Raw genomic sequence first — 20,246 nt, 5'->3', positions numbered from 1 at the left:
CTTCTTCTTTCTATCTTGTCCTTCTGGCCACCACCTGCTTCCCCTTTAAGACCAAGCTCCTGCATCACTTCATGACTGTTTGTTCATTGATTTCTTGACTTATTTATTCAACAAAAATGTGGCTGGCACTGAGCTTGATGCTAGAGAAGTGGAGACATCTCAGAGTTTATTGGACAAGAAAGACATCAAGGCAACAATAGGAACTTTTTGAATCTATAGGTAGCAGTTTTCTTAAACTTGCAGTACCTGACCCTTGTCCCATTTCCTCTGCTTGATTAATTATCTTCCCTCAGCATCTCCAGTCACACCAGCCTCACCTTACCCACTCTGACCTCTGTCATAGCACTTAAAACACTCTTGAAATCACTGATTTATTTTTCTTATCTTTCTCACAAGCCCTGATTCCAGGTTCCTGATAGATGTTAAGAGTAAATGTTGGTTGAATATATGGATGAAATGATGACTTGGCTGATAGTTGGAGGGATTTTCTGTAGGGTACCCAGCAATCATGTACTGAGTGGTTTTCCTTATCAGGGCCACGCCTGAAGTGTCACTAAAAAGAATCCAGGTTGTAGCCAGAGCACTTGGCGGTCGTCCTTTGCTTGTGGACAGTAGAGGTTTGATCTCTAACTTGTCACTTGCTTTAGGCCTACAGAGCAGTTGTCCAGATTGCCTCTGACCCTGAGGTAGAATTTATAGGTTCTAAAACCATGGTGTCTGATGTCTGTACCCCTTACTGGATGCCAGTGGTTGCCACCATAATTGTGCCATGCATCCTTCTCCTTGGGACTCCTTTGTGGGGGCAGCCTGGAGACCTGTGACCCACACTTGCCATCTAGTTTGTTAGTTAATAGCTAGGTTCATCATTTTGAGGTCCCTCTATATCTTGGTTGATTTTTTTTTTTTTAATGTACATAGTGAAGGTCGCTGTGGTATATAGTTCTTCGAGATGGCAGATGCGTGGAGTCGGGTATCTGCGCCCACAGTCATGATGCAGAGCAGGTCAGCCCCCTCAGATCCTCTCGTGCTGCCCCTTTGCAGTCAGCCAGCCCTTTCTTCCAAGCTCTGGCAACCACAGGCTTGTCGTCTGTCCCTATGATTTTGCCTTTAGCAGAATGTCATGTAAATGGGATCATTCAGTATATGGCCTTTGGGGGCTGGCTTCTTTCACATATGCGTGTAATGTTCATCCATGTTGTGTGAATCAGTGCTTTGCTCCTTTTTACTGCTGAATAGTATTCCATGGTGTGAACGTTCCGGTTTGTTTATCTGTTCACTGGATAAAGGACATTTGGCTTGTTTTCAGCCTTTGGCGATCATGAATAAAGCCCCTGAGCATTTGCATGCAGGGTTTGTGTGAATATGTATTTTGTATTCCTCTTGGGTGAACACCTAGAGGTGGGGTTGCCAGGCCATTTGGTAAGTGTGTGTTTATAAGGAACTGCCACCCCGTTCTCCAGAAAGCTGCTCTATTGTATATCCCCACCAGCAAGGAAGGAGAGTTCTAGTTGCTCTGTGCCCTTTCCAGCCATTGGTATTGTCTGCTGTTTAAAAATATGGCCGATGTCATAGATGTGCCATCTAATTTTTTCTTTTTAATTAATTATGTTTATTCTTGGCTGCACTAGGTCTTCATTGCTGTGTGTGGGCTTTCTCTAGTTGCGGCGAGGGAGGGCTGCTCTCTCATTGTAGTGCACAGGCTTCTCGCTGAGATGGTTTCTCTTGCTGGAACACAGGGTCTAGAGGTCAGGCTCAGGAGTGGAACCTATGTTCCCTGTATTGGCATGCGGATTCTTAACCACTGGACCACCTGGGAAGCCCACCGTCTAGTTTTTAGTCTGCAGTTTCCTTTGCTCACTTTCTTAGATACTGACAGGATTTAAAAACCCTTATTAGATTTGATTTGGCAGGGATGTATGTCATCCATACCTATGTGAGATGTGATTTCCTCACATAGAATTCATAGGTGCTCAGAACGAAAGGGCACTGGGAATATCAAGCCTTCCAAAAACCTTTTGAGGAAGACAGTAAGTTGTATTGTTCTGTAATTTCAGAATTTAAAAAGATTTCTTATTATTAGGATTCAATTCTCTATGTAAAAGTTGCTGTTTTCTTGACCATTTGTAGTGAACGAAAATTACTAATCTTGACATTTCTTTGAGTTGTTCTTTTTAAAAATAATTTTGTATGTTTGTTTATTTTTGGCTGTGCTGGGTCTTCGTCGCTGTGTGGGCTTTGCTCTAGTTGCAGCAAGCGGGGGGTTTTCTCGAGCTGCAGTGTGGAGGCTTTTCATTGCAGTGGCTTCTCTTGTTGTGGAGCATGGGCTTAGGGCATTTGAGCTTGAGCAGTGTGGCGCATGGGCTTAGTTGCTCCGAGTCTTGTGGGATCTTCCCAGACCAGGGATGAACGTGTGTCCCCCTGCATTGACAGGCAGATTCTTTACCACTGAGCCCCCAGGGAAGCCCCTCTTTGAGTTGTTCTTAACTCTCCCTGCCATGTGTCAAGGTGTCCAGTCTGTCCTCATAAAACATAATTTTTTTTTTTACACTGTTTATACTTTTGGTGACCATATCACTTTTTCCCACTCCCTCTTGTAGGCCCCTAATCGTCAACTCATGACTTACTGGTTACAAGAACTTCAGCAGAAGAGATGGGAATATTGCAACAGCCTTGACATGGTAAAGTGGGACAGCAGGACCTCCCCGACTCCTGGAGATTTTTCTCAGGGTCTCGTGGCCAGAGATAACACAGGTAGGTGAGAGACGGAGGGCTCCCGTGTCAGTGCTTTTCGTATTGACATTTGATGTATTAAGTCAACTTAGCAGAGAACTGAGAATGAAAATAATGATGATGATCCCTTAGGAAGGGGCAGCATCCCATAGTTACTGAGGGCCTCTGCTTTCATGTACAGACTATATTCAAGCCCAGCAACAACCTCAGGAGTCAGGCAAAGATGGTGCCTAGCACCTTAAAGAGACGGTACTGCTGAGGGCAGTGGGTAGTGAGCTGTCGTGCTGAAGTCCAGTCTGACCCCAGGGCCAGCCTCCTCTCTACTCCCTCTGAAGGTGAAGCACCAACACCCACAGTCCTGTGCACAGATGCGTGTGCCCACTGGAAAGATGTTCTCAGAGCTCTCACTGTGATTCACTGATGCTTCTTGGGAAGACGTTAAACCAGATGATAAAACTCTGGTTCTGTTTTATCTTGGACCTGTGGCATTTTCACAATTCATGCTAAGCCCTGGCCAGTTGCAGTGTGGAGATAAAGTGGATTTATATTTGAATATCAAAACCATTAAAGCCCCATGATCTTCTCACAACTGTTTGGTTGAGATTACCATATTAGAAGAGTAGGAGGATAGTTATTCAAAGCCCACTGTCCAACCTGGCTCCTGCATGGACTGTGGAAGTGGAGATAGGGGCTGCTGTACTTGTGGCTCTCTCTCCATAGAGGGAGCAGGGCAGGCCCAGAAATAGCCGGCCCCGGGGCCCTGAAGTAAGGTGTGAGGAGGCCAGGCAATCACACCAGCAATTCTTAAGGAGTGCACTTTGGAATTTAGCTGGTATGGGTGGTTCTCAGGCCTGTAAAGAGGTATGGCGTGAACTTTTTAACACCTTCGAGACATTCCCTCGGGAGAATTACCGGTGACCTGGCAACGTGTGCAACTGACTAGTTTTAGAAATGAAAGGCTTCTTGGACTTTTAAAATTATTTTTCCTCCAAATTCCTGTTTTACTGCCTGCCTCGTTTTTAACCAATCAGCAGGTTAACCCTCTGGTCAGTGAGAAATTACCGTTTACTTCACACCTGTTAAAATGCTATGCAGCGAGAGTTCTTAGGTCATTTTCATGGATGACTTAACACCAACAGTAGCAGGAGCTGAAGGGATGCCTTCCTTTTCAAGCCAAAGCCCCTCTATGTTTAAGCTCACACGTCTGCTCCTTGATGACTGAGTTTTTTAAAAAGCCACTATTATAGAGTTTTGGATCAAAAGAATCTCAGTAGCTCAGGATCAGTCACTGGGAATGTTTGGAAACCCTGCCGGGAAGCCAGCAGTATTCAAGGCAGTAGCATTTGGCACAGGCGAGCCTGGCTTTGCCTTGGTTCCTTTCTTCTGAGGACACCAAGTGTTTCCATCTAAGGGAGACTCAGGCATTAGACCGAGAGGAGAGCCACAGGAATGGCGCGTAGCCCTGCAATCCCTTTATAACACAACCTTCCTTCTTTTAAGCCAAGGTACTGAGACCGGGGAGCCGGAGAAAACACCTGCAGCCCCCCTTGGCTCTCTGCATTTGGTCTGGGGACTGTAGTGTGAGAATTTAGAGTTCGCATCCTCTGGTGTTTACTCATTCAAGAAGCAAATGCCCATGACAGGCCTGGATCCCCCTCACAGAGTTTCTAGTCCAGCAGAGGGAAGAAAACGTGAGATCACATGAGAGGGAAGGAACAGGGTACCAAGGGCCATGAATGGCTTAAGCACAGCTTTAGGGTGGGTGGGGACCCTCTCTGAGACCTGAGGATGATCAGGTAAGAGCAACGCAGTGCCCTCCAGGACTAGAAGGAGGTGAGGCTCGAGGAGGAAGGCAGTGGGCAGGGAGCCAAGCTTGGGGGCACATCCAGGACCAGGGTAGGGAGGGCTGGACTGTGGGCTTGGGCTTCTGGGCTCTCCTAAGAGCAGTGGGATGCCTCTGAAGATTTTATGTGTAGAAATGACTAATTTTGAACTCCTGCCAATTTTGTAGATAACTTCTGAGAATAGTTAAACTTTGGATGACCAGGTGATTTGTAAGACTGTAGTTATTCAGGAAGACAGAAAGGCTAAAGGAGGAAGTCGAGAAGAAAAGGCTAGATTTTACCCGTTCCCCCATTTTAATCATCATTTTAGATAAAATTGGTTAAAACATAAAATGTGTTAAGGTATATCGTGGTGCCCTGTGATGTTTTGGAAGCCACGCTAGTAGTCATCTGCTCAGCCTGAATCATGCTAACTCTAGCTAAGATTGAAGACATGTTTTTATTACTCTGATTTGCATTAAAAAAATGAAACTTTTCCTACTGTCTTCTCCATGATACCCAATTTTTGGTAACGTCTTCATTTGTTGCTAATATTGTCACCCATCAGTACTTGCCTAGCACCTAAAGTCAACATGGGGGAAGATACACGAAATTCATGTTTCCTGGACAGGCAGCTCTGTCTAGTGGAGGAATCCCTGTGGGCCTGGGTTTGAGGCTTATCTCTGATGTTTACTGTTTGTCAGACTCTTGAGTGTGAGTCCTTTTCTTTCTAGTAAAGAGTAGCAGACTGCAGTCTGTGGAAATGAAGTTTTATTGGAACAAAGCACCGCTCATTTATTTCGTATTGGCTGTGGCTGCTTTTGCACACCAGTGGTAGAACTGAATAGTTGTCACAAGGCCATTTGGCTTACCAGTCTAAAATATCTACTACTATCTGGCCCTTTAAAAGGAAGTTTTTCTCTGACCCCTCCTGTAATGTCTTGAGCGTCCCCCTCTTTTTGAGCCTTAGTTTCATCAACTGTAGGCATTGTGCCACTGCCTGGGATGTAAAGACAGATAAGTTGTGGGCCATGTTCTTGAAGAGTATGTGGTCTAGTGAGGGACCCAGACAGGTAAAGAGGCCTGCACAATGCAGTCTGGTAAGCATAGGGGCCAGAGGTGGGCACAGGAAGCTTACTTACACTTGCGTTTTGGAGGGTAGGATGTTGGTGGTGTCTGCGAAGGCTTCCTGGACTAGGAGATGACTGAACTGAGTCCTGAAGTCAGGTAAGGGCCAGCCTTGTGAAGCAGGGAGTGGAAAGGCCTGGAGACCTTGGAGATCGGGGCCTGATGCACATGTAGAGAGGGTGGGCAGGAGTGACGAAGAGAAAGCTGGATGGATGGTCAGGGACCAAACCTGGAGGGGCTTGTAGGATGAGCGACAGCATGGCCAGTGATTGGGTTGGATGTGCATTTGAGATGATTAACCATGGTTAAGAGGGAAAGGATGGATTCCTCGGCAAGAGGAGAGGAAGGGAGACCAGTTGGAAGGCTGGTCCAGCCTAGAAATCACAGTAGTGGGTAGCAACAGAAAAGATGGAAAAAAGTGTGCAGAGTTGGAGATTGTGTAGTGAGAGAATTGGAGGATTAAAGGTGGGATCAGCTTTCTGGGAGCAAGAGGGCAGAGGGTGCTGTCCAGGCCCCAGGCCCAGGCAGTTGGCTGGATGGGATTGGGAGGAATACTCATGATAGCCTTGTCCCCCACCTGTCCCCACCCCCATAGTTCTCTTATGTGGATCAGGTGGGAAACTGCATTGTTAAGTGTTAAGATATACATTATATTCCAGTCTCAAAGGGCAATGCCAAAGAATTTTCAGACTACCACACAGTTGCACTCATTTCACATGCTAGCAAGGTAATGCTCACAATCCTTCAAGCTCTAGGCTTCAACAGTATGTGAACCATGAACTTCCAGATATATAAGCTGGATTTAGAAAAGGCAGAGGAACCAGCGATCAAATTGCCAACATCCGGTGGATCATAGAAAAAGCAAGAGAATTCCAGAAAAAACATCTGCTTCATTGACTACACTAAAGCCTTTGACTGTGTGGATCACAACAAACTGTGGAAAATTCTTACAGAGATGGGAATATCAGACCACCTAACCTGCCTCCTAAGAAACCTGTGTGCAGGTCAAGAAGCAACAGTTAGAACTGGGCATGGAACAAGTGACTGGCTCAAAATTGGGAAAGGAGTACATCAAGGCTGTATATTGGCATCCTACGTATTTAACTTTTATGCAGAGTACATCATGCAAAACGCTGGGCTGGATTAATCACAAGCTAGAATCAAGATTGCTGGGAGAAATATCAATAACTTCAGATATGCAGGCAATGGCACCCCTCTCCAGTACTCTTGTCTGGAAAATTCCATGGATGGAGGAGCCTGGTGGGCCGCAGTCCATGGGATCGCGAAGAGTTGGACACAACGGAGCGACTTCACTTCCACTTTTCACTTTCATGCATTGGAGAAGGAAATGGCAACCCACTCCAGCGTTCTTGCCTGGAGAATCCCAGGGACGGGGGAGCCTGGTGGGCTGCCGTCTATGGGGTTGCACAGAGCCAGACACGACTGAAGCGACTTAGCAGCAGCAGCAAAGGCAGAAAGCAAAGAGGAACTAAAGAACCTCTTGATGAAGGTGAGAGAAGAGAGTGAAAAAGCTGGTTTAAAACTCAACATTCAGAAAACAGATCATGGGATCCGGTCCCATCACTTCATGGCAAATAGATGGGGAAAAAATGGAAACTTTATTTTCTCGGGCTCCAAAATCACTGTGGACAGTGACTATATCCACAAAATTCGAAGACGCTTGCTCTTTGGAGAAAAGCTATAACAAACCTAAAGCAGAGACATTACTTTGCCTAAAAAGGTCCCTCTAGTTAAAGCTACGGTTTTTCCAGTAGTCATGTACGGATGTGAAAGTTGGACCACAAAGGAGGCTGAAAGTTTAGTCGCTCAGTCGTGTCTGACTCTTTGCAACCCCATGGACTGTAGTCTACCAGGCTCCTCTGTCCATGGGATTTTCCAGGCAAGAATACTGGAGTGGGTCGCCATTTCCTTCTCCAGAGGATCTTCCTGACCCAGGGATCGAACCCGGGTCTCCCACGTTGTAGGCAGACGCTTTACCGTCTGAGCCACCAGGGAAGTCAAAGGATGCTGAGCACCAAAGAACTGATGCTTTTGAACTGTGGTGCTGGAGAAGACTCTTGAGAGTTCCTTGGACAGCAAGAAGATCAAACTAATCAATCCTAAAGGAAGTCAGCCCTGAGTATTCATTGGAAGGACTGATGCTGAAGTTTGAAGCTGAAGCTTCAAAACTTTGGCCACTGGATGTGAAGTGTTGACTCATTGGAAAAGACCCTGATGCAGGAAAGATTGAGGGCAGGAAGAGAAGAGATCGACAGAGGATGAGATGCTTGGATGGCATCATTGACTCAATGGACATGAGTTTGAGCAAGCTCTGGGAGATAGTGAAGGACAAGGAAGCCTGGCGTGCTGCAGTTAATAGGGTCACAAAGAGTCGGTCACGCCTGAGCAACTGAACAACAACAACGTACACACATGGATACATACATATGTACAGGCTTCCCTGGTGGCTCAGTGGCAAAGCATCTGATTGCAGTGCGGGAGATGTGAGTTTGATCCCTAGGTCAGGAAGAAACCCCTGGAGAAAAAAATGGCAACCCACTCCAGTATTCTTACCTGGGAAATCCTATGGACAGAGGAGCCATGTGGGCTACAGTCCATGGGCTCACAAAGAGTCAGACACAACTGAGCAACAAACCACCACCAACAATACGTATATATATGATATTATCATTTTTAATCCCTTAGGGTCCCATTCAGCTGCAATTAATGGAAAACCTAGTAGGGACTTACAAGTAGAGATTTGTGTCTCACGATGCCAGTTCCAGCTGGCAAAGCTCCCCACCACCAGTGCCACTGAGGGACCCATTCTGTCCTCCTTTGGAAGTGACACCATATCAAATAGGAGAAAGCTTTCTTAGAAACTCTACCGCTTTATGCCTCATTAGCTAGAACTGTCACAGGACCAGCCCTAGCTGGAATGGAGTTTGAGGAGGCAAGTGTTTTAGCTGAGCATGTGGCCACTGTCAAAACCAGGGTCTGTGAGGAAGAGCTGGAACGGAGTTTGAATAGGCAGTTGGCACTGTCACATAATTGCCCACATTAAATTTGTTTTCTAGGATTCATGTTTCCAGAGGAAGAGTCTGTTCATCTATGTGATTGGAATTTGCAGCCGTATATTAGTCAGACAGGTATTAGAAAGTGGGATGACTTTGTCACCGTTCTATCCGGTCTGTCCGCCTTTCATCTGCAGCCTGGCCTCTGAAAGTATGCCACGTCTCAGATGCCTCCTGTATGTCTTCCATGTTTGGATAGATAAAGACCTAGTTTCAACACAAAGGAATAATTTGCAAAGATAAAATCAAGAATCTGCTGACCTTCAGAACTGTTGGGAAAGAGGTGGCCAGAGCCCAATTACAAGATGTACGGGCTGCGCGTTCTGTATACTCCGTTTCCCGTCTAAACGAGTAGGCGAACAAGCGAGGGAAAACAGGGCTTTGTGTTTAAGACTTCTTGAGAGTTCCGGAGTACAGAAGCCCTTACGATCACAGGAGGCTTCAGTGCCCAAGTGCCTGTTTGAGTTCAGGGGTATTTCTCGCAGAAAATGGTACGGTGAAGACGGTTTGAGGGATGACCGCACATTTCCTCCTCCGAAACAGCTGCGAGAGTAAGTGCTGTGCTGCTGGCGGCTTGTGTGGGAGTGGGGGAGGGGAAGGGAAGTGGCCGCTGGGTCCAGTCCTCCCCAGCGTGTGCTGGGCGCTCTGTGCACGTGCTGGGACTGGGGGGAGGGAAACCGCAGGGTGGGATGCAGACCCCACACTGGCAAAGCCGCCGGAATTCCACCAGCTCATTTACTGTCCCGGTTCCCCAAAGTCGTCAAAGAAGCTGTGCTTTTATGTAATCCTGTTTGTAAAATTCTACAGAAGGCCATGTGGTGCTGTGACATGTAAGTCATGGTGGTTATCAACCTCGAGGCTGAGAGGCAGCCTGATCTAGTGCAGAAAGAGTGTGGACCTCGGGCACACACCGTTTCCCGGCCTGGGAACAAGATGCTCCCTGAGGTTCCTTCTGGACTGAAGTTTCTGTGATTCCTGACATCAGGCTGTGACAGGGAGGGAGACGATGAGCAGGGTTAGATTCCAGCTGTATCTCTGGGGGAGCCCATGGAAGGCTCCTGAAGAAGATCTGCAGGAGACTGTCCATGGTGGGCTGGACCATGGAGACGGGCTGAGCCCAGCTTTGGGTGGGATGGGGTCAGTGAGTGTGGAGGGTGGATGGGGGCACTGGGCACGCAGGAGTGCACGGAGGTGTGAGAAGGCAAGAGAGAGAAGCCCTGGATTGGGGTGTGCTCCTCCCCCGTCACCCAGGGGTCTCTCAGGGGTGAGGTGGCAGGAGTCGGGGAGTCAGGAGGGATGGTGAGCACAGATTCTTAGAGAACGGCAGGGTCCGCTGCCTCCTGTCCTCAGCCCACAGCAGGCCCTTCCTCCGCACCACAACCATTGTCCTCCATTCCTTCCTTCAGCCGTTTACCAGTGTTGTTATCGAGTCCCCACTCCATGTCTGCTGTGGGGTATGTGGCCGTCAGCACATCAGACAGGGGTCCGATTTTCACAAGATTTACATCCTTGGTGAGGCTTGGGAGAGAGCGGATGGACAAGTCATTAACTAGACACGCGGGCTGGTCTACCCCAGGGCCTCTGAGACCCGGTGGCTTGCTGTCTCTACTTCCTTTTGGGGTAGACGCACACTGTACCCTCACTTGGAAGGTAACTATGCTGCTTCTGACCACTCCTTCACAAGCTGGGTTAAACTCACTTTGATAAAGGGGAAAGAAAGCTTTTTCAGGTTAACCCCACTCTGAGTGACCTCCTCCAGCTCCCAGTGGCGACCCACAGACTCTTTCGCAGTAACTTTGACACACACGGGAATGGCTTTTCCCCAGAGCTCTTTGCTCATTTCTTGGATGATGCTGCGTCTTGGCTCTGTTCTGCCCTCTTCAGGGTTGCTGGCGGGGGGTCTAAGAGCAGGAAAGGAGGGGAAGACTCATGGAGGTGACCACATGTGAGCAGGAGCCTCCCCTGTGTGGGGCCCCTGGTGTTGGACTGCGTCTAGTGGGAAAAACTTCCGGAGATCTGGGAACGGCCACACTGGGATGTAGAGGCTCTGCTGGAATCAGAACCCAGGAATGTAAAATTTGTAGTCCAAAACTTGCTCAGGAGTATCATTTAACCATTTGAAAATTTTCAAAAATAACAAAGATCTAAGCACCAAAACTCTTCAAGCACAGACTCTTCCTTCGCTGCAGCTGCATGGTAAAGCACATGTTTGTGAACGCAGTCCATCCTCTTGAGGCTGCAAGGAAATACGGTCCTGTCCTAGTTTGTGTCCTCCTTGAAGCGGTCCCCTGAATGCTAATGTTGGTACGTGTATTGAGGAGAAGCCAGCAGCTCCGCTTTTAATTAAGGAAACCTCCACGTGGTCTTTTAAAAACCCCAAACCAGACAAAACAATAATAGCTGAAACTGGGAAATGACTTCTTTTTCACATCAGATAATGACTTTTAGAAATGGTCTGTTTTGCCAACATCCTCCCTGGCTCCAGTCCTGTTTCTGCACCCCATCCCCAGGGCCCGAGTTCCTCAGGAAGCATTTCCAGCATGAGCCCAGGGCTGTTGCAAGGGCTGGCCGTCCTGGTCATGGGCGCTGGGCTGTGCTAGCGCCCTTGACAGCCTCACCCGCAGAGGGGCCGTGTGTCACCTTGCTGCCGACCCACACAGGAAGAAGGGGCTCGACTCGGCTCGAGACGGAAACAGGTGCAATGTGTGGTGCTTATTTCCTGGCTTGGCTTAGAGCTGTGATGCTTCGCCTCCGAGAGGTCTGTGAAAGACCAGCTCCTGGAAAGCCTGGGTGTTGACTTTACCTTTGTCTAAAGAAGAGGTGTGCCTGTGTGCCCACTGACTGACATATGCTCACAGATGTCAGGTGCCCGCCTCTACCCGGTGCAGTCATTGTACCACCATGCAGTTGTTGCTGCAGAGACTCTGGCCTTCCACGTCCTGACAGATGAAGTAGATGGAGGAGACTGGACCCCATTAGTGGTGTTTGAACTTGGCTTTTTTTTTGTTTGTTTTTTTGGAACTCTTTTTTTCTTTCCCCAAATGAAATTTCAAGGGGAACTCCAGGATATAAAAGAGTGAAAAGAGGAACCACTGTGGTTGAAGCTGAGGGCAGAACCCCTTCCTTCAGTCCCATGGAAAATCCCCAAGGCGTCTCCTGGACCCTAAGACTCAGAGGAAGGTCTGGATACCAGGGACTGGATGCCTTCAGTGGTGACTTGGAGCTTAACATTTTATTATGTTATGTCTTTCTCCTAGATGTGTTCTCCTTTAGGGCAAGAACTCTGTCTGATCGTTTGTTGTACCCTGAGCACCTAATGCTTCATACTCAGTTGTGATTTGAATCAGGAATCAGGTGGTTTGTAATTTCTGGCCTTTTTGACTTAATCTTGTAATCTATTCGGAGAAGGCAATGGCATCCCGCTCCAGTACTCTTGCCTGGAAAATCCCATGGATGGAGGAGCCTGGTAATCTACTGCCAAGCCCATAGTTCTCCTGACTCCCAACACAAATTCTTGCTCTTCCTACTCGGAACCCTACTGTGAGCCAGGTGCTGACTCTCCTGGCCAGGCCCCAGTTCCCCTGATGGGTACACCGCAGTCACTTCGTGTCACACCCCGCATACTTCTCCCAGTGTGTTTCCGGAGCCCTTCCCACACTGAGTACGGTCGAGTGAGTGAGCTGCCGGCAACGTGTGAGCCCGTCGATGGGCGTTCTCCTTTAGCGCGCCAGCTGCAAGGGCCTGACTCCAGTGCTCCCCGTGCTCTGCCTTGTCTGTCTTCCTGTGCTCGGTGGCCTTCACAGGGACTTGTCCTGAGTGAGCTCAGGTTGTGTGCTCGTCTGATTAGAAAGTAAATTTCCCTTGGATGTCAGTGTCCAGCATTCCATTCTGACTGTTTCCACTGAAGGTGATGATCGACATTACCAATCTAGGGATCCTTTATTCCAGGGAAGTATGGATCAAATTGAGCTGTGGTGTTGGACAAGACTCTTGAGAGTCCCTTGGACTGCAAGGAGATCCAACCAGTCCATTCTAAAGGAGATCAGTCCTGGGTGTTCTTTGGAAGGAGTGATGCTAAAGCTGAAACTCCAGTACTTTGGCCACCTCATGTGAAGAGTTGACACATTGGAAAAGACTCAGATTCTGGGTGGGATTGGGGGCAGGAGGAGAAGGGGACGACCGAGGATGAGATGGCTGGATGGCATCACTGACTGGATGGACGTGAGTCTGAGTGAACTCCAGGAGTTGGTGATGGACAGGGAGGCCTGGCGTGCTGCGATTCATGGGGTCGCAAAGAGTCGGACACGACTGAGCGACTGAACTAAACTGATGGATCAAATTGATGATCATGAAACTGTTAAATTCTGTTTACAAACATGTATATTCTCAGAGAGATTATACAGTTGGGAAGAATACAAAATATTTATTATTGGATACATTTTATCAGAACTTTAGAAAAGTAAGTTTTTATTATGGGAAATTTTAAGCATATGCAAAGAGAGAATAATATAATATTACCCACATGTTTATTAGGTAGTTGCAACAATTAGTATTTCATGGCCCATTTTGTTTCATTGATATACTTACCCACTTAATTTTATTTGGAAGCAAATAACATGTTGTTTGGGGCGGATATCATTTATTTGTGAAATAACAAAATATTGTTATCTTGAAGCAAATTCTGGGCAGCATATCATTGCAACCTCAAATATTTCAAATGCTTACATTTTTAAGATGTAGTCTCAGATTTGATGAGGCTTTAGCATCAGTGCATTTGCCTGTGAATTTACTGAACTGCTGGCCTTTGTGTGCAAACTTATTTTTTCAGTGTCACTATTTGCAATTAGCAAGTATGTATATATTCTGTTCCCCTCTTACAGAAAAGGGCGCTAGTGTAATCTGGTCTGCAGTTTTTTTTTTAACCAAACAGTTTATCCTGGAAATTGTTCCTTATCGGTATAGGTAAGTGGACCATGATCACAGCTGTATCCTGGGTTTACTGATCAGACAGCAGAGATGAGCTCTAGCTGTTTCCCCTGTGCTGTTGCTCTTAACACTTGGTGGTTTGAAGCACGTACAACCTTCCTCTGAGGAATGTGGATCAGATTTAGATGAAAATGTTTACAGAACACCCTAGCCATCTACAGATTGTATTTTTATGTAGTACACATTAAAAATATACTGTAGTATTGGGCTTCCCTGGTAGTACGGTGTATAAGAGTCCGCCTGCCAGTGCAGGGGGCACAGATTCAATCCGGGGTCTGGGAGGATCCCACGAGCCTTGTAGCAGCTAAGCCCGTGCGCCACACTCCTGAAGCCTGTGCGCCCGAGAGCCTGTGCTCTGCAAGAAGAGAAGCCACCGCAATGAGAAGCCCCTGCACTGCTGCGAAGAGTAGCCTCCACTCACCCCAACTAGAGAAAGCCTGCGTGCAGCAACGAAGACCCAGCACAACCAAAAGCAAACACTTAAGAATACTGTAATACATGTTGTGTAAAACTTTATATAGTTTATCAACAGAGTGTATTATGTAGGATATCAAGTTCCCTGTGGAATTGTTGACTAACTGGCACTTGTTTGCCTTTCTTTCAGATTTAATTAACCTGCACTCAAATGCTTCCGCAGAAAAAGCCAGAAATGTCCTAGCTGTGGAAGCTGCCCCTGGAGAGCTGGTAGGAGAGCAAGCTGCAAATCAGCCCGCCCCAGGGCCTCCAAATTCTATTAACTTCTCTTTTAAACAGTGGGGCACGGAGCTCAGGTGAGTCTTTGGAAAGCATTATGTGAAACTGAAAATGGATTATTTCTGATAATGTATAGTTTTATATGTGAAATTATAAAATCACCTGGCATTTGTGAAGGTATTGGTCATAAGGTACTTTCGCATACTTTAGCTTGTATGGGACTCCTGTTAAGTGCCTGATGCTTTCACACTCAGGGTTTAATTGTTTGAGTATTACCAAACTCGGTGATTGACATATGGTCGTGTGGTTGACATTTTATGGAGACAACAATTGGCTCAGGAGGAGTCCTTGTCTATGGTCACAAGGCTCCCAGGCTGCAGTTGAATGAGCATCACCGCAGTCAGTTTCAGAATAATTTTCACCACCCCAAAAAGAAACCCCAGGACCCATTAGCAATCCCTTCCTGTTTCCCCCAAACACCTTCTTCCTATCCTGTCCTTACCTACTTTTTTGTCTCAGTGGATTTGCCGATTCTACATATTTCCTAGGAGTGACATCCTACAGTACCTCGTCTTGCTTCTTTCACCGAGCGAAACGTTTTTAAGGTTTTCATCCGAGTTGTAGTATGTATCAGGACTTCATTAATATTTCATTTCTCTTTACTGTGGAATAATACTCTGCTATGTGGGTATACCACATTTTGTTTATTCGTCCTTCAGTTAATGGGCGTTTGGATTCTTTCTGCTTTTGGGCTACTATGAGTACAGTTGCTGTAAACATCTGTGTGAAGGTTTTATGAAGACATGATTTTTCAGCTTCTTTGAGTAAATATCAAGGAACATGATGGATCATATGGTAAGAGTGTGCTGAGTTTTGTAAAAGACTGCCAGGTGGTCTTCTGAAACGTACCACTTTGTCTTCATTTCTGCCAACGATAAATGAGCGTTCCTGTTGCTCCACATCCTTGCCAGTGTTTCATGTCATCAGTGTTCCAGGTTTTGGCTGTGTCAGTAGTTGTTTAGTGGTAGTTTGTTGTTTTAATTTTCATTTCCTTGATGACATATGAGGTGGACCATTTTTCATATGCATATTTGCCACTTGTTTATCTCCTTTGGTCGAGTGTCTGTTAAGGTCTTTGGCCATTTTTAAGATTGGGTTGTTTTCTTATTGTTGCATTTTAAGGACTCTGTGTATTTTGAATTGCAGTCCTTTATCAGATTTGTCTTTTGTCAATATATTTACCCAGCCTGTGACTGCCATCTAATTCTCTCAGTATTGTCTTTCACAGAGCAGAAGTTTTTAATTTTAATCAAGTCCAGCTTATCAATTATTTCTTTCAAGATCATGTCTTTGTTATTGTATCTAAAAAGGCTTCTCCATACCCAAGGTTGTGTAGGTTTCCTTCTCTGTTAATGTTAACTTGTAGTTCTATAGTTTTGAGTTTAACATCTGTGATCCATTTTGAGTCAGTTTTTTGACTCAAAGCATATATGGTCTCTGTGTCTGGTTCTTTATTTTGCATGTGAGAGTCTAGCTGCTCCAGCACCATTTGTTGAAGAGGTAATCTTTGCTCCATTGGATAGTCTTTGCGTCTTTGCCAGTGATCAGTTGATTGTACTTATGCGGTTCTATTTCTGGATTCTCTCTTCAGTTCAGTTCAGTTCAGTTGCTCAGTCGTGTCCAACTCTTTCCGACCCCATGAATCGCAGCACGCCAGGCCTCCTTGTCCGTCACCATCTCCCGGAGTTCACTCAGACTCACGTCCATCGAGTCCGTGATGCCATCCAGCCATCTCATCCTCTGTCGTCCCCTTCTCCTCCTGCCCCCAATCTCTCCCAGCATCAGAGTCTTTTCCAATGAGTCAACTCTTTGCATGAGGTGGCCAAAGTATTGGAGCTTCAGCTTTAGCATCATTCCTTCCAAAGAAATCCCAGGACTGATCTCCTTCAGAATGGACTGGTTGGATCTCCTTGCAGTCCAAGGGATCCTCGGGAGTCTTCTCCAACACCACGGTTCAAAAGCATCAATTCTTTGGTGCTCAGCCTTCTTCACAGTCCAACTCTCACATCCACACATGACCACTGGAAAAACCATAGCCTTGACTAGACGGACCTTAGTCAGCAAAGTAACGTCTCTGCTTTTGAATATACTATCTAGGTTGGTCATAACTTTTCTTCCAAGAAGTAAGCGTCTTTTAATTCCATGGCTGCAGTCACCATCTGCAGTGATTTTGGAGCCCCAAAAAACAAAGTCTGCCACTGTTTCCCCATCTATTTGCCATGAAGTGATGGGACCAGATGCCATGATCTTCATTTTCTGAATGTTGAGCTTTAAGCCAACCTTTTGGCTCTCCTCTTTCACTTTCATCAAGAGGCTTTCTGCCGTAAGGGTGGTGTCATCTGCATATCTGAGGTTATTGATATTTCTCCCTCTCTTGTTATGTTAGTGTATTTGTCTGTTCTTTTGCCAGTACCACACTGTCTTGATTACCATGCTTTATAGTAGGTCTCAAAGTAGAACAGTGTCAGCCTCCAGCTTTATCCTCCTTCAGCTGCTGTGTTGGGTACTCTAAGTCTTTTCCCTCTCCATATAAACATTAGAATCATTTTGTCGATAATCAAAATAACTTGCCAGGATTCTGATTGGGATTGCATTGCTTCCCAGGTGGTGCTAGAGGTAAAGAACCCACATGCCAGTGCAGGAGATGGAAGAAGCACGGGTTCAATACCCTGGGTGAGAAGATCCCCTGTGAGAGGGCACTGTGACCCACTGCAATATTCTTGCCTGGAGAATCCCAAGGACAGAGGAGCCTGGTGGGCTCTGACCCACAGGGTTGCAAAGAGTCAGACACGACTGAAGTGCCTTAGCACACAGGCACACACTGAGTCTGTAGATAAAATTGGGAAGAACTGACAATACTGAGGCTTTCTCACCATGAGTGTGGCATATTTCTCCATTTATTTTGTTCTTCCTTGATTTCATTCATCAGAGTTTTGTGGTTTTCCTTATATATAGATCTTATATGTACATTTTGTTAGATTTATATACCTAAGTATTTTGCTTTCTTGGTGCTAATGTAAATGATACTGTATTGTTAATTTCAGATTCCACTTGTTCATTGTTGGTATGTAGGAAAACAATTGAATTTTGTATGTTAATCTCATATTGTGCAACCTTCCTATAATCACTTACTAGTCCCAAGAATTTTTTGGTTAATCTCTTCAGGTTTTCTATGTAGATGGTTGTGTCATCTGTGAACAGTTTTATGTCTTCCTTACCAATATCTTTATTTTCTTTTCTTTGCTTTATTGCATTAGCAAGATTTCCAGTACAGAGCTGAAAAGGAGTGATGGGAGGAGGCAACTTTGCCTGGTTCATGGTCTTATTGGGGGCTTCCCCAGTGGCTCAAGTGGTAAAGAATCTGCCTGCAGTGCAAGTAACACAGGAGACCCAGGTTCAATACCCAGGTCGGGAAGATCCCCTGGAGGAAGAAATGGCAACCCACTCCAGTAATCCTGCATGGAGCATCCCATGGACAGAGGAGCCTGGTGGGCTACAGTTCATGGGGTCACAAAGAGTTGGACACAGCTTGGCACACACTCACTCAGCCTTAGCCTGGTCTTAGTGAAAATGCTTCAGGTTTCTTGCCATTAAACAGTATATTAGTTTTAGGATTTTTTGTAGATAGTCTTTATCAAGTTGAGAAAGTTCCCTCTATTCCTAGTTTATTGAGAGTTTTTATCAAGAATGGGTGTTGGATTTTGTCAGACGGATTTTCTGCATGAATTGATTATGTGGTTTTCCTTTTCTAGTCTGTGATATGATGAATTATGTTAGTTGGTTTTGAGTGTTGAATGAGTCTTGCTTACCTGGGATAAATCTTAGTTCGTTGTGAAGTATAGTTCTTTTTATACATTGTTGAATTTGATTTGCTAATATTGTGTTGAGGATTTTTATATCTGTGTTCATGAGCGACATTGGTCTGTAGTTTCTTTTCTTGTATTGTCTTTGGTAGGGGAATACTGGCCTCATAGAATAAGTTAGGAAGTGTTCTTTCTGCTTCTATCCTCTGAAAGAGACTGTGGATAATTAATATAATTTCTTTCTTAAATGTTTAGTAGAATTCACCAGTGAACCCATCTGCACCTGTGCTTTCTGTTTTGGAAGATTATTGATTCCATTTAAAAAGCATGTATATCCTGTTCAGATCATTTATTTCTTCTTGTGTGAGTTTTGGCAGATTGTGCCTGTCAAGGAATTGGTCTGTTTCATCTAAGTTATCAAATTTATGGGAATTGAGTTTTTTATTGTATTTCTTGAGTATTCTTTTAATTTCCAAAGAATCCGTGATTATTTTCCCTCTTTAATCTCTGATATTAGTAATTAGCATCATCTCTTTTTTCCTTAGTTAGCCCAGCTAGAGACTTATCACACCAGTTGATCTCTTCAAAGAACCAGCTTTGTTTTCATTTTTTTCTGTATTGATTTCCTGTTTTCAATTTTATTGATTTCTGCTCTAATTCTTATTATTTATTTTCTTCCGCTTACTTTGGATTTAATTTTCTCCTTTTTCTAGTGTCCTAAGGTAGAAACGTAGATGGTTGAGTTTAGATCTTTCATCTTTCCTATTATATACATCCAGTAGAAACTTAGAGTATTGAGTTTAGATCTTCCATCTTTCCTATCATATGCGTCCAGTGCTATGAATTTCCCTCTGAGCACTGGCTTTGCTGCATCCTGCAGCCTTTGATAATTGATGTGTTCATTTAGTTAAAAATATTTTAAAACTTGTTTTGAGATGTCTTGTTTGACTCACATGTCAGTTGGATATGTGTTGTTTAATCTCCACATACTTGAAGATTTTCTTGTTGTTAATACCTTTCTGTTACTGATTTCTGGTTTAATTCTACTGTGGTCTAAAAGCAGACATTATATGATTTCTGTTCTTTAAATTTGTTAATGGGTATTTTATGGGGCATAATATAATCTGTCTTGATGAGTGTTCCATATGAGGAAAATGTATTTTCTGCTCTTGCTGGATGAAGTGATTTGTAGATGTCATTTATATCAAGTTGAGTAATGGTGTTGTTGAGTTCACCCGAGTCCTTACTGATTTTTTGCCTGCTGGATTTGTCCGTGTCAGATAGAGGGGTACTTAAGACTCCGTCTGTGCTGGTGGACTCATCTATTTCTCCTTTCAGGGCTATCAGTTTTTGCCTCACGTACTTTAAATGCTCCGTTGTTAGGTGCATACACGTCAAGAACTGTTATGTCTTCTTGAATAATTGACCCCTTTATCATTATGTGCTGGCCTTCTTTATCCCTGATAACTTCCCTTACTTTGAAGTCCACTCTCTCTGAATTTAATATGGCTCTCCTGCTTTCTTTTGGTTAATGTTAGCACAACATATTTTTCTCTGTTTACTTTAATCTATTTGTGTCTTTATTTTAAAGTGGATTTCTTGCAGGTAACATATAGTTGTGAGCTGATTTTTGATCAGTTCTGACAATTTGAGTCTTTAATTGATACATTTACACCATTGACATTCACAGTGGTTGTTGATTTAGTTGGATTAATGTATACTGCATTCATTACTGTGTTTTCTGTTAACATTTGTTATCCTTGTTCTTGCTATTTTCATCTTCCGCTTCCTTACTGCCTTTTGTATTTTAATTGAGCATTTTTTATGGTTCCGTTTTCTTTCCTTTCTTGGCGCATCAGTTATACTACTTCTTTTTTTTTTTTTTTTTTCACCTTTTTAGTGGTTGCCCTAGGGTTTCCAATATATGTTTACAACGAATCCAAGTCCAC

The 20,246-nt window shown here is 44.9% G+C and overlaps 1 protein-coding gene across 1 annotated transcript in view; it reads left to right on the top strand.

Moving 5' to 3' along the window:
- TBC1D2B (TBC1 domain family member 2B) overlaps positions 1-20,246 on the top strand; it is an 89,238-nt gene that overhangs the window by 18,400 nt on the left and 50,592 nt on the right. Inside the window, exons 2-3 of the mRNA XM_052659425.1 lie at positions 2,598-2,751; positions 14,346-14,511. Coding sequence (XP_052515385.1) covers positions 2,598-2,751; positions 14,346-14,511 — 320 coding nt within the window. The remainder of the gene's footprint in view (positions 1-2,597; positions 2,752-14,345; positions 14,512-20,246) is intronic.

Source organism: Budorcas taxicolor, chromosome 21, assembly GCF_023091745.1.
Source record: "Budorcas taxicolor isolate Tak-1 chromosome 21, Takin1.1, whole genome shotgun sequence".
NCBI classification, from domain to species: domain Eukaryota; kingdom Metazoa; phylum Chordata; class Mammalia; order Artiodactyla; family Bovidae; genus Budorcas; species Budorcas taxicolor.
Note: the sequence above shows the minus strand (reverse complement) of the source record. Positions and strands in the feature narration are given on the sequence as shown.